The sequence below is a fragment of the Saimiri boliviensis genome, chromosome 15, assembly GCF_048565385.1.
Source record: "Saimiri boliviensis isolate mSaiBol1 chromosome 15, mSaiBol1.pri, whole genome shotgun sequence".
NCBI lineage: Eukaryota > Metazoa > Chordata > Mammalia > Primates > Cebidae > Saimiri > Saimiri boliviensis.
Window position 1 is genome coordinate 20,830,706 of NC_133463.1, and position 15,806 is coordinate 20,846,511.

At 35.2% G+C, this 15,806-nt stretch overlaps 1 protein-coding gene across 4 annotated transcripts in view; it reads left to right on the forward strand.

Moving 5' to 3' along the window:
* C15H8orf34 (chromosome 15 C8orf34 homolog) overlaps positions 1–15,806 on the forward strand; it is a 448,873-nt gene that overhangs the window by 88,083 nt on the left and 344,984 nt on the right. For all 4 annotated transcript variants that reach the window (XM_074386744.1, XM_003942901.4, XM_074386742.1 and 1 more), the window contains exon 2: positions 13,213–13,360. In XM_074386744.1, coding sequence (XP_074242845.1) covers positions 13,213–13,360 — 148 coding nt within the window. The remainder of the gene's footprint in view (positions 1–13,212; positions 13,361–15,806) is intronic.

Genomic DNA, 15,806 nt, shown 5'->3' on the forward strand with positions numbered 1-15,806 from the left:
GAGGTAGAGGTTGTAGCCAAGATGTTGCAGCTGCACTCCAGTCTGAGTGACAGAATAATACCCTGTCTCAAAAAAAAAAAAAAAAAAAAAAAAAGGCAAATAATAAAACTACAAAATGATGAAAAATATTTCCAAGTTACATATCCAACAAAGCAGTACGTAGTATAATGCAAATGAATTCTTAAAATAGAAAAAAACAATCCCAGCCTGACCAAAATGGTGAAACCCCATCTCTACTAAAAATACAAAAAATTAGCCAGGCATGGTGGTGGGCACCTGTAATCCCACCTGCAATCCCTGGAGGCTGAGGCAGGAGAATCCCTTGAACCCGAGAGGTGGACATTGAAGTGAGCCATGGATGCACCATTGTACTCTAGCCTGGGCAACAAGAGCAAAACTTCATCTAAAAAAAAAAAATCCTATTAGGAAATAGAAGTAAATATAGACATTTTACTGAAGAAGATTTATAGATGGCAGATAAGCACAGCTGGGAGCACTGGACATCATTATCCATTAGAGAAATGGAACTAAAATTATAATGAGATATCACTGTAAATATGTAAGAATGGGCAAAATTACCTATATATTGCAGATGTGAATGTAAAATTGTATAGTGACTCTGAAAATCATTTGGTGGTTTCTTTTAAAACTAAAAATGACCCTAACATGTCATGCAGTAATTATACTCTTAGGTATGTATCCTAGAGAAATGGAAAACTTATGTACACAAAAAAAGCCTATAAAGGAATGTTCATGGGAACATTATTCATAACACTAAAAACATAGAAACTAACCAAAGGTCCTTTAAGTGTTATTAATGAATGGTTAAACACACTTTGTTACATCTATATCATGAATAATACTCAGAAATAACATGGAATAAACCATTTATATGCGTAACAATGTGGTCAAACCTTAAGTAAATTATTCTAAATATGAAAAGCAAATATCAAAAGGATCTATACTTCAATATATAAAATATTACATAACAATAGAGATGTAGAATAGATTAGCAGTTGCCAGGGGTTAGATATAGAGGGAAGAATGGGTGGACATGACTATAGAGTGATAGCATGAGGGAATCCTTGGATGATAGAACAATTAATGATCTTGATTGTGGCAGTGGTTACATGTAGTCACACTGCAATAAAACTGCATGGAAATACACACACACACACACACAAATGCATATAAACTGAGAAAATCCAAATAAGCTCTATAGATTGTACCAATTATATCAGTTTCCTAATATTCATATCATATTATACTTTTTCAAGATATAAACATTCAAAGAAGCTGGGTGAAAGGTATATGGAAACCCTTTGTACATTTCTTTACAACTTCTTGTGATTGTATAGCTATTTCAAAATTAAAAAGATTTTTAATTATATACAAACAAAAATAAGAAAAATTATTTCATTTCTTATATAATATATAAAATGTATTTATGTAATTATTATATTCTATTAATGAAAATAAGATTTTAAAAACCAAAATCATAATATCCCTAGAAAAAGTCAGATGTTCTTTAAGGAAATATGGCTGATTCCCAAAAAAAAAAAAAAAAAAAAAAAAAGGAAACAAAAGAAAATGGAGAGAATGTTATCTCAACATATAATTAGATAGAATGAAACTATCAAGTTTAAAGAGCAAATAAAGATATTTCTGTGCAAACTGAAACACCGAGAATTCGTCATTACTAAAATAAAAGGTTTTCCTTATGCTGCTGAAAATGATCCCAGATGGATGGTTGGAGATCAAGGAAAAAAATAAGAGCGGTAAAAATGGCAAGTACGTGGGTACCTCCAAACGCATGCTAATGGTATAAGATAAAAAATTAAAAATATTTTGCAGGGTTTAAAAAATATATAGAGAGAGTTATAATACACAACAATAAAAATGTAAGCCATGTGTGATTACTGGAATCCCAGTATTCTAAAAGTCTTATAAAATCTCATATGGTGGTAAAGTAGTAATAAATACTTAATGTAGGTAAATGAAGTGTTAGTCTATAATCTCCAGATAACCATTAAAAGAATATTTAAAAAGTCTGTCTGACTTTAAGACTAATAGAAAAAAAGAATAAATTTTAGTCAAAAAAGATAAGAGAAAAATAAACATAAGCTTGGCAGAATAAATAGGAAGACAATAGAAACAAGATTAGGATGAGTTTTTTCCTCAAGGTATCGAATTTATTGCATAGCTATGATCATGAAGATATTGTAATGATGGCATAAGACTGACAAATAGATTAATGAAATAGGATATAAGGCCTAAAAATAGGTCTGTGAATATATGGTCACTTGATTTATGACAAAGGCAGTCCTTGTAGCTAAAAGTTAATGCTTTTAAATGAATGATTGTGAAATGATTGGAAATTCATATGAAGAAAGATTAAATAGCACCTACCTTACACCATAATAAATGTTGACTTTAGTTGCTTTGCAGACCTACCTGTGCAAGGCAAAAACAATGAAACTTTAAAATAATGTAGGATAATATTCGCATAAAGGTGAGACAGGGGATTTAAAAAATAGGACACGAAAACACAAAGCATAAAATTAAGAATTAAGTTTGGTTTCATTAAAATAAAGAACTTTTGTTTATCCAAAGAAACTATTAAGTGAATGAAAAGGCAGTCCCCTTCTAATACAGATCTTATATCCAGAATACATGAAGAACTTCAACAGACAGTTATGAAAAAGAAAGGCATTAAGTAGAAAAATAGCAAATAAATTTAGATAGGTGCTTTCAAAACAAGGTATCTGAAGGACCACTGAATATATGAAAAGGTGCTAAATCCCATAGGTAATCATGGACATGCAAATTAAAATCATAGGGATTCTTTTACACCACCAGAATAGTTAAAAAATTAAAATGACAAAATGTTGGTGAAGATGTAAAGAAATGGGAATGCTGGTGGGAGACAGTATTTACAATCATGTTTATAAAACTATCTGGCATTATTTAATAAAGTTGAAGACAAACATATTGCTTGTGAATTCCTCTGCTAAGGATAAGTCCAACAGAAGTTTGCACACATGTGCATACAAGACTGATCATAGCAGCTCTATTCGTAATTATCAAGAAATGAAAATACTCAAATATCTTTAATAGTAGAGTGGATAAATAAACGGTGTATTTATACGGTGAAAAACTAAACAGCAATGAAAATGAATCAGACTAGAGGTATATGCAATATATGCATATATCATAGGCAAATATGGAGTAATGAGTAAATCTCACAAACGTAAGAGTAAACAAACTAGTAATACTTAGGTAATAGATATTGCATGTTCCTGTTTAACACTGACAACAGGCAAAAGTGAACTGTGGTGCTTACAGGTGATAGTGGGTCTTTGTCGCTTGTTTCTGACACATAGATCCTAAAACCCTTGGAATTTCCTCAGTGATAAGGGTGATAGGAGCTACTTTTGTTCTAATGAGGTGACTTGTCAGGCCTCTAAATAGCCTTGGGTTGAAGGCTGCTTGCCAGACAGAGCAAACCTTGATTAGAAGCTTGGAACTTTCAGTCCCACCCAACAACCTCCTAAGATGGGAAAGGCTGGAGATTGAGACAGTCACCAATGGCCAATGATTGAATCAATTGTGCCTGTGTAATGAAGCCTCCATTAAAAACAAAAAACAAAAAAATAAAAACAAAAAAATCCCTAAATGGTGAGATTCCGAGAGCTTCTTACTTGGGGGACACATTTCACATGCGAGGAGGGGGGTGCACCCCGACCTCACAGGGACAGAAGCTCCTTGGGATCCTTCCAGACCTCATCCTATGTATCTCTTTATCTGGCTGTTCACTCGTACCCTTTATAATAAACCTTTAATAGAAAGTAAAGTGTTTTCCGGAGTACCGTGAGCTGTTCTAGCAAATTATCAAACCTAAGGAGGCACTCATAGGTACTGCTTATTTATAGCCAATTGGTCAGAAGTATGAATGGCCTTGGACTTTTCAGTGGCATCTAAATGGGGACAGTCTTGTGAGACTGAGTCTTTAATTTGTGGGATCTGATGCCAACAGATACCTAGTATCATAATTGAACTGAACTGTTGGACATCTGATTGGTATCCAGAAAATCAAAGAATTGGTTTTTGGTGCTGGATGCAAAGCAAAAAACTTGACTGTTTTAACTGGAGAGTGATGAATTTGACGAGGCTAAAACGGTCATTGTGAATGAGGAGGGGCGTGCTGTTTCTAGCTTGGAAGCTTTAAAGATTTGATCATACAATTGCCTGGAGCTGAATATTCTCTTGGAGGATGACTTACAAGCTAACTTGACAATTTGTTTCCTTATCTTGAGAAACACAACCTCTATAGAGACCAAAAAGGCAACCCCTCTTCCCTAAACATTTTCTTTTTCTTATAGGAGACTAAATGGGAAGAAACATTGTGATGAAATCTAGTCCATATACCTTATGTGGTATGTTATATGCAGTTTTTCTACTCCTGACAACAAACTGATAAGGGAGATATTGTCCTACCTATTTTAGGGCTGAGAAAATGAAGGCTCAGAGAACAAAGTTATTAGCTTAAACTCATATGGTCAGAGGGATAGAGCCAGGCTATACATCCAGGTCAAACACCAAAATCTGTATCTTCCTGTTAAACTACACTATCTTCCCAAATTCTCTTTTAAGGTGCATAGCATCAAAGTAAGGTCTGTGTCCTGGTGTTCAACTATGTTAGTACAACATATCTATCACCGGTTTCTCATTCTTCTGTTAGTCTGAGCACCTCATTTTAGATACATATTTGTTATAAATCATAAAAAGTTAAAGTAGGGTTTTTGTTTTTGTTCTTGTTTTGAGACGGAGTCTTGCTCTATCACCAGGCTGGAGTGCAGTGGTGCAATCTCGGCTCACTGCAACCTCTGCCTCCTGGGTTCAAGCAATTCTTCCACCTCGGCCTCCCGAGTAGCTGGGACCACAGGCGCATGCCACCATGCCGGGATAATTTTTGTATTTTTAGTAGAAATGGGGTTTCACCATGGCCAGGATGGTCTTGATCTCTTGAACTCGTGATTCGCCTGCCTTGGCCTCCCACACTGTTGGGATTACAGGTATGAGCCACCGTGCCCTGCCAAAATAAAGCAGTTTTTAACTGAACTTAGGGACACTTTTTTTCCTTTTTATGGCAACTTCTACATACATCTGCTACTTGTATCACACATTTATTTAATTCATTTGAGTTGCTTTTCTCTTTCCAATAAGCATCACCTATATTGCACTCCTACAGAGGTATTTTCAAGTAAGACTGTATGAAATCCTACCTAATGCTAAATCAGTTGCTTTGATAGACTATTATGTTGAGGAATATAATCCTTAACTGAAAGTATTACCATAGGATATGCTAATTTATCCCTGGAGACCTTGAGTTTGCCTGGAAATTTAACTACAAGCTTATGCTTTATATGAAGACTTTAAAAGTGCATGCTAAATGTTCAATTATTTGATGTAAGAAGACATCTCTGTATTAGAGGAAAGATTAGTGGGCATCAGACAAAATATTGAATCATTTTTCATAATTGGATAGTTCTGCTGGTTAGATTTATTATTTGCCTATGTTATTAAAAGTAGAGAGAATTCAGTGTCTGTGATTCAGCTTTACAATTTAGAATGTTTAGTTTTTAGTTACGGTGTTTTCATTATTCCTAATCTTCATTATCAAACACTTTATTTTTTATTTTCTCTACCTTTATCTCTGGATTTTATTCCATAGTATAAAACAAGGCTATTTATGCTTGTAAAATTATGACAAATGGATATGATAAACTTACTTTTACATTAAACCATCTTTAAGAAAAGCCAAGAGCCTTACAAATGAGGGATGCAAAATGTCTTACTCCTGAGGCCTATATAGTTGTGGATGTGTGGCTATGACTGTGTACATTGGTAGGTTGTTGATGAGCATCAGGTGATCTGGAATAAACAAGGAGTTAAGAAACAACTTTTAGTAAGCACCGTTATAAAAATGCGTATATGTTGTCTAGATTATATATCTTGTATACAATTCTTCAATGCATAGTGAATTATTAAATCAATGTAAAATACCTAATACTTGTGCCTATCTGACTCAACAAATGACTGATACTTTATTTTATTTATTTTTTGAAACACAGTCTCTCTCTGTTGCCGGCTGAGTGCAGTGGCACGATCTTGGCTCACTGCAACCTTCGCCTCCTGGGTTCAAGCGATACTTCTGGCTCAGCTTCCCGCGTAGCTGAGATTACAGATGCACATCACCATGCCCGACTAATTTTTGTATTTTTAGTAAAGACAGGGTTTTATCATGTTGGTCGGGCTGGTCTTGAACTCCTAAACTCAAGTGATCTGCCCACCTTGGCCTCCCAAAGTGCTCCATAAGAGACTGATATTTTAAATCATTACTATTCGCATTGCTGTCCTGCTGAGTTCAGCTTCCATTGAAATCTGTTTTGACTGGGAATGAGAGGAGTGGATTTAGGTCAGATATGGACTTGGACCTGAGGTGGAGGAAGGTAGAACCAGTGGGCAGTCTGAGATCTTGGAATGTCAGGGAAAAATCTGACAGAAAGAGATAAGAGAAATGTTTGTCCTCTTCTCACTATGCATGGAAGCTAGATACTGCATTGGTACCTGTTTCTTATGAAAGCCAAAACTCATGACAAAGCTTAGAGGCGTAGTGAAGCAGAAAAAAACTTCTTTACCATTCTACTGCCATTTAAAAAAAAATGAGAGAAAAGGTATTCATGGGCTATGAGTTTGGGTGGAAACCAAGTAGAATTTCATCCACTGGGAATGGTGACATCAATTTAAAATGGGGGCTATTAGAGAATAAAATACATTTTTGGAGGCAACCAAATATTAAGTGAATGTTCTCTCATGTATTCATTGTTAATTCCATGCTCATTACTTGCCTATTTATGAAATACTGTTGGGTAGTAGTGGTGGAGTAAATGTCTGGAAGGCTATGATCTCAAATGCAAATTTTTAATAGAGATCTAATTAAAAACAGAAAATGGAAACAGACGCAGATTTAGAGTAAATAAATTCAGTCATCAGGTTTTATTGCTAGTTGTGAACTAAATAACATTCTACAGCTGATAACCTACCATATGCTATTAATATTTGAGATAATTTATACGTGCTGAATAAAAAATACTTCCGATTGATACCACCTCCATCATTAATAGAGTGCAATGCCCTGTGTATGTATTAATTTTACAAAAGAGGTCATGTGGTAAAAAAATTCCTGGGATTTTGGAAATGGCTTTAACTTTGTTTCCTAATAACTTTCTCCTGAAGTTAAAAGGGATGCAAGCATTACTTTCCTGTTAGGAAAATAAAGCAAAAAGTAAGTGTTCCCAAGTCACAAATTTTTAGGCAGAGTTCCATGCTAGCCATGTGCTGTGGTACCCAGAGCCAGGGTTTTTAACCTGAAGTCACCGAAACCTTAGAGGCTCAGTCCACAAATGGGTAATCAGCAGGAATAACAGTGTACAATTTGAAGTTTCTGTGCACCCAAGTGCTCTTTTGTTTGCTTTATAATCAAGGGATCTTACAGGTTCCATCAAATGAAATGGATCTTTTACTAATAATTTCTACTGTTGCTTAATGACTCATTCCAGTTTTAGTAATACATGAGTCTATGATGAGTTACCAACTTACTTATGGCTTTCCTATTATCTAATGAAAATCAACCTTAAAATGCATTTTGAGATGATCATCATTACTAGATACTATTCATTCTCCAGGTTATTAATCATGCTAATTTTCTAAATGGCAGTACAAGGTTGTCATTACAGAGTCCTAAATCCCAGTAGTCGTTATGTGCTGCATAATATCAATTTTCATTCAATAATTACATAATGATTTATGTTCTCTAAGTTGCTTTTTAAAAATTTTTAAGAAGAATTTTGTCTTTGCATTTCTCTTTTTTTTCTTTTACTTTAAGTTCTGGGATGCATGTGCAGAACGTGCAGGTTTGTTACATAGGTACACATGTGCCACGGTGGTTTGCTGCACCTATCAACTCATCATCTAGGTTTTAAGCCCCACATACATTAGGTATTTGTCCTAATGCTCTTCCTCCCCCCTCCCCCAGGTGCATGATGTGTGACCCCAGTGTGTGATGTTCCCCTCCCTGTGTCCATGTGTTCTCCTTGTTCATCTCTCACTTATGAGTAAGAACATGTGGTGTTTGGTTTTCTGTTCTTGTGTTAGTTTGCTGAGAACGATGGCTTTCAACTATATCCATGTCCCTGCAAAGGAAATGAACTTATTCTTTTTTATGGATGCATAGTACCCCATGGCGTGTATGTAGCATATTTTCCTTGAACAATGAGAACACATATGTGCCATATTTTCTTTATCCAGTCTATCATTGATGGGCATTCGGGTTGGTTCCAAGTCTTTGCTATCTTGAATAGTGCTATAATTGTATGGATTTATAATTTTAAAATAAATATATCTGTACCAGCAACAAAATTATAATTAACAATAAAGGAAACAGGTATTTGTGCAGGGAGCTGTCTCACTATGTGGTATACTCATGAAGTTAAAGATTCTAGTTGATAAAAAACAATATTAAGAGAACATTGATTTGCTTTATTACCGGAAAATATAAGGCCAATAAAATACATACTATTCATCTATAATATCACAAATGTATATTGATAAAGATGGTAATAATAGTAGTAGTAATAATGAACATAAACACATATATATAAAATATATGATATATAAATGTAGAAAAATAGTAAAAATAAAAATATTGGCTAAGACCTTTTGGGAGTACATCACTAAGAATTAAATCAGGAAAATGGAAACCATTCTGTATCTGTGTAAAATACGGTTTACTAAAGAGGTTTATGATAGAGAGTTAGAAGTTTGGGGTGCAGAGGACATGGAAACGCTGCTGAAGTTTGAGGGTGTATCACCAAAAATCAGAGGAGCCGACCCTGAATGTACCAGCCTGCAGCAGGGAGCATGTGTTCTCAAATGCTTGCCTGGAAGCTGCTGCAATTCTTCCATGTCTTTGTGGAGCTCTGACAGCTCTCAGTCAGCAGTGGAGGTTTCCACATTGCTTGGAAGCTACTGTGAATCTCTCATCTGTTCCCACATCTGCCTGCAATCAACTCTGAAGATTAATTTCTTGTGCTTCCCTCTGCTTTCTGAATCTCCTACATATTCCTTTCACTGGGAAACTCTAACCCAGATCATATGGAGATTCTGGTAATTCAGTCCCAGCCTTAGATGTTAGTCCATCACAATAGGCTACATATAGCTCATGCACTTAATGAATGCTTTGCAGTCATTATCTTATTTAATCTCCATGGCAACTGTATGATGTAGCTGCTATTGTTTCTCACATCTAATAGATGGAATATGAAAGTTAAAGTATAAGATGAGTAATTAAAACTCTTGGCTATTAGACTGAGTATGGTGGCTTATGCCTGTAATTACAGCACTTTGGAAGGCCAAGACAGGTGGATAACTAGAGGTTAGAAGTTTTAGACCAGCCTGGCCAACATGGAAAAACCCTATCTCTACTAAAAAATAAAAAAAATAGTTATGCATGGTGGTGCACACCTGGAGCCCAGCTACTCAGGAGGCTGAGGTGGAAGAATTGCCTAAACCTAGTAGGCGGAGGTTGCAGTGAGCTGAGAATGTGCCACTGCACTCTGTCCACAGCCTGGGTGACAGAGAGAGACTGTGTCGCAAAAAAAAAAAAAAAAAAAAAAAAAAAAAAAAAAAAAAAAAAAGTGGTTATCAGATTAGTGTCTAATCACTACTGTTTCCTGTTTCTTAAATTGCATGTTGTTTACATTAATTTTATTGAGATGAGTATGAACTAAATCTTCTGTTGGTGACAGTTGCTAATATATTTTGTTTGCAACTTGAATGTCCCCATTTAACTAGCCCGTGAGGACACACAGTATCATATTAAAATTAATACCTACATTTTATCAGTCTCTGAGTACTTACTGTAAAATGTCCACAAACATTTTGTTCCAGGGCACAAGTGCTATTACCACTTCATTATTTTTTAATTTATATGCACTCACAGCCTGAGAAATTGCTATTCTCTCAGAGAATTTCATGTCACAATTCTTGCACTGATGGTAAGAATTGAAGGTGAGCCTCTTCTCTCTCCCTGGAAGTGCCCTTTCCTACTGATGCTCAGCTTCTGTACCTGAAACTGGCTTGATGCTCTAGAATACTTTTTTTTCCTATGGTGAATGATTCCTGCAAAACTTTCTGCAATTGGCTTCTACTCCAAATCAGCATACTAGCTATGCAACTTGATTCTCACCTTTTCAAGTCTATCGGTCCCTCAGGTCTATCTCTGTGGCTCTAAATCATAGTGGTGGAAAGAAATTAATCTTTTAATTGTCATAAGCATCTTGGCAAATCTAATGATTAAAATTTTCATGTTTGGGAAAGGGGTTTCCGTCAAGTTCAAGTGCTCAAAATCACTCAAGTCCAGCAGATGCATGAATTAAGTGAGAAGCAGGGTAATTACTTTTGTAAATACAATCATTTAAAACTAGACTCTTCTCCCACCAAGATACTCAACATATTCTATTGCAAACATCAACTATGATCATTTTCTCATGACTGAACTTTTCTTGTGTCTTTAATCTCATATATTCATTAATAAATACAAATATATCCAAAATAGTTAATAGACTGATACTATTTTAAAATCTTAATAGTGATTACTTGGTTTATTATGACTGTATAATCCATCTTCTAAAGAAAAATGTAGGAATGCTTCAGTTAAAAAAAAAAAAAAAAAAAGAAATCCAGACTTGAAAGGTAAATTCGAAAACAAAACAAATCAAAAACAAAACAAAACACATGAGATTTTCAGAGGTGTCAGGAAAGAAATGACTGTGGCTTTAAAATTCTATTACCTGACCTAGTTTTGCTTTACCTGAGTGTCCATATATCTGTGACAATAGTAATTCAGATGTTCTTTCTATTTTCTGGAATTCTTTATAAGTAAAATTAGTTCAAATAAAATATAATACATAAAGAGGTAAAATCCAAAATGTTTTAAATTGCATTCCACAGATGTATAATTGGGATTTATTTGAACTCTGTATTACTTTACAATTACCTTCACAACAGTAGCAGAATGGTCTTTTAAATTTATAATTATAATAATTGAAATATTAAATAGCAGAGATGAATAATACCTGTGACAACCAATTGTTTGCTTACTTGTTTTTTTCAGTATATAGAAAGTATCACATTTGTCTAATAAGTACCTTGCATTATAATGTATTTATGGTGAGAATCATTTGCTCTTTTTCCTTTCAACTCTGTGTTCAAGCTACACGTTCTTTAGATATGCAGAAATATTTAATCCATGACTCTATGATCAACTTGAAATCTTATTTGCAAAATCCATTTAGTCTCTGCCCAGATAAAGCCATGTGTTCCTAGACTTAAAAATGTAAATAATTATCTCTCAGATAATCTGGACACCAGTTTCTTATATAGCATGTCAGAGGACTATATTTTGCTGGACCATAAAAGGTTTAATTGTTATTTATTAGCATAATAAGGGACTTTATTTACTAATATCTACCTGTAGTCAATAAAGCAAGCATTGATTAATTAATTCATTCATTCATCCACTAGGTATTAATTTAGCACCAGCTATGAGCTAGGTAGATTTCTAGGCCCTACAGAGAAAATTGATATCAAAATAAGCAAGTCCTTTTTCAAGTGCTACAGTAGGGGTGGGGGAGGAGACAGATAACAAACACATGAGCAGTTATTAAACAAAATGATTCTGGAGAGTACTAAATGCTGTGAAGAAGTTAAAATGATAAAATAATAAAGACTTCTGAAGATTGGGTTAGGATAAGCCTCTCTTAGAAGGTATCTTTAGAGACTGAAGAATGACAAAGAAACCATCTGACCATGAGAGAACATCATTCAAGAGAAAGAAAACAGACCACCACTAACAACAACAGCAAAAAGATGCACTGGGGAATTTCCAGTAACACTTTTGTTAACTCTCTTAATAGCTGATTTTTTTTTTTTTTTAGCAGTAGAACCTGAGCTTAAAACAGAATCTGAGCTTAAAACAGCAATGAACAGACTGGAATTCTAGGGTAAAACCAGCAAGATGAAATGTGATTGATACGAATATAAATAGTGCACATAAGTTCCCAAACCCAATTACACATCACAAAATGATATCCACGTGGCTTGACAGCTGTTCATATTCGAACAATCTAGGGATTCCAATGGACCACAAATTGGAGATTGCTCTTTGCTGTTCCTGACTGGAAAAAAAAAAAAAAAAAAAAGAAAGAAAAAGAAAAAAGAACCCAAACCAATGTGTATATATTACCCTTGGGCAGATTTCAGTCTCATTTAAAGTGTTATTACAGCTATTCAAAATGGAATAGCCTGCTTTGCAGGCAGAGAACTCACCCTACTGCTCAACTCAAAAACAGCAAAAAGAAGGAAGAAGGAAGGACACTCATCAGGACTTTTTGCAAAAAGAAAATTCTATGTTTCTTGGAGACTACTTTAAGACACTTTTTGGTTTCTCTAAGTCTTGTGACTTATTGTTTCTTTAATTTCAAGAAAATTTTCTCCATTTTTGTTATTTTTATGTCATTAATAAGAAAAAATGACATTGATATTTAAGGTAGATGGTAAAGTTTAGCAAAAGTTAAGTTTATTGAGACATCTCTCAAAATAGCAAATTGAAGTTTTAAATTCTTAAGCTATAGTATTAAAAGAATTTAGAATAGCATTAGGAGAAATACCTAATGTGGATGACAGAGAGATGGATGCAGCAAACCACCATGGTACGTGTATACCTATGTAACAAACCTGCACATTCTGCACACGCACCCCACAACTTAAAGTATAAAAAAAATTCTAGAAAGAACTTAGATTAAACTTTTAGTATGTTGTTGGCTAAGTAAAATACAAAATAAAAACAAATATATCTTGGCTTTGCCACATATTAGCTGTGTTAACATGGACAATTTACTTCTCTGCTCTTGTTTCCTCAGAATGAGGATGGTAACTTGTACCTGTCTGAAAAGATTGTTATAAGCATGAAGTTAGTTGCTGTATATAAAGCAGTTATAACAGTGCCTGACTATTAAATGCTAAGTAAGTGTTTGCTATCATTGTTGCTGTTATTATTAGATGTAATGGTACGCTCCGTTCTGCCTTCAGGAATTAATGACCAAGTTAATAACTGAGACACCTGACCAGCCAATCCCATTTCTCATTGACCATCTTCAGTCTAAACAAGGGAGCCGTGGACAACTTCAAAGAACTTTGTCTGGATCTGCAGCTCTATGGGCAGAAAGCGAAACATCAGGTAAATGAAGAATAGATATGCAGTTAATTTTGGATGCATTTAATGTCAAAATTTCAAAACTCCTTTTGATTCTAATAAGATAAATCTAGATGGATAGTTACCGAAGGTTTAACGTGTTCATCTCTGACCTTACCTAGATGCTAAAATTTGTCATGTTATTAAATTTGAATATATTGTATTATGCCTCAGAATACAAGAATCAGCATATTCCACTTTAATACAGATAAGATTTGGAGTTCCATAAAAAGATTTTATTCTATATGAATTCCAACTGGTTATCCTAAACTTATTTTTTAATGAATGATTTGAATTAAATGCTTAGAGCTTATCTATGTAGAAAGATAATAGTAGAGTTCTATAGGATTACTTTTCTTGTTGCCCAAACTGATGATTGTTCTTTATTTCTCCATGGCCCGGTTTTATTCTGTGTAGTAAACATTAGGAAGATTCAATCACTCTTTGCATCAGGAAACTAGTATTTCAAGTTTATAATGGCCTCATCTCCCCAGTAAACACTGGTAAGAGAATTGGATAGATTTGACCTCAATCTTTGCTCATAAAATGTGTTTACATGTTGGTCTGTTAGTTTGACATTTACTTTCAAATCCAAATCACCTCATACCTATTGCTTGAGTAAGCAACTTCTTGCCCAATTCTCGTAGGAATCCAACTATACTCCAAATGACTTCCCTTGGATGGCATTATCACTTCACCTGCCTCTTCATGCTTTATGGGGTCCGATGAAAGGATTTTAGTCTTCTTTGGTTATATCTTATATGAATGCCTTGTAGAGACCATGTCTCAAGGCCACACTAAAGTGGATAGAGAGTAGGGTATCCTCTGAAGAATGTAGACATCTGTACTGTTATTTATCCATACGAAAGTTATTTGCATCATACAGGAAGTTAGAATATGAACTTTTGGCATAAAAAAAAGAAAGAACTCTTACTTTTTCTTGACCTTAACTTTCTTGGGTTTAGATTCTAAGTAGAATGGGTAGGTAGGCAGGGGCTGGAGTTTGATGGTACCCACCACATAAATGCTGATCAGATGGGTATCTATGAATTGACTGTAGCTCATGTGAGTCCATATTTTATAAATCACAGTATCTGGAGAGAACTCTGCATTTTTAATCACACACGTTGAGTACCTCAGTGTTTATGTGTCAGAAGTCTGTGCATGGTTTAGCTGAGTCCTCTGCTTGGTCTTGCAAGGCTGCAGATGAAGGTGTTGGCCAAGTTACATTCTCATCTGGAGGCTGGTCTAGGAAAGAATCTGCTTTGAAGCTCATTTGGGCTGTTGGCAGAATTAATTTCCTGTGGCTATATGACTGAGATCCCTATTTTCTGACTGGCTTTCAGCCAGGACCTACTCTCATCTCCTAGATGCAACCCGGAGTCCCTGCCACGTCTCTCACATCATGGCAGCTTACTAATTCTTCCTCCTTTTCTTCTTTTTCCTCTTCTTCTCTTCCTCCTTCTCCTCCCCTTCTTCTTCCTCCTTCTTCCTTTTTCCTTTCTTATTCTTTAAAATAAAATCAGGGTCTTGCTCTATTGCCAGACTTTAGTGCAGTGGCATGATCATAGTTCTCTATAACCTTGAACTCCCGGGCTCAAGTGATCCTCCTGCTTCAGCCTCCCAAGGTGCTGGAATTACAGTTGTGAACTACCATGCCCAGCCAGCAACTTACTTCTTTAAAGTCAACAAGGGCATTTCTCTCATTCTAGTCTACTAAGATGGATCTTATATACTAGAATGTAATCATACCATTGGCATCTCATCACCTTTGCCATATGCTACTGTTTCAAAGCAAGTTAAAAGTCCTGTCTGCATTTGAGAGGTGGACAAAATGTGGGAGGAAACACCATGGGGCAGAGAGGTCATGGTTAATAACCACCATGTTATTCTATCAGTTCTCTTAATTCCTATTGATGAATTTTAGTTTCTTGTGGTTCATCTTAGTAGATAATTCCAGCAGGCTATTGGATGTGAGCCTAAAGCTTTGGGGATAGGTCAAATCAGGAGTCCCAGATGTAACCTTCAATATCATAAAGCTAATAGTAAGAATGAAAGAATAAAGGAAGATGTGGGTCAAATTTATACTCTATTGAGTATGGGATGGACTGGGGGAAGGCAAGTGTGAGATGATTTCAGGTGACCTAAATTTTATCCATTTATTATGTGGTGAGGGTTTTTGCCCAGACAAGTGGTTATGGGGTCAGATAGGGAAGACTGAAGTAAGTGCACCAATTATGGAAAGTCACCAAGAGAAAGGAAAAAAGAGTTGGCAAAGGAAAATTTAAAAAAGAATGTCATGCAGTTCTGGGGCCTAACTGAAGTTCAGGACATGAATTAATTACTATTAATGAATCATAGAAACTATGAGCAAGATTATTTTTCTCTAGCAGTGCCCAGAAGTTCTGGGAAGGGAGAGAGAAAATAGTTT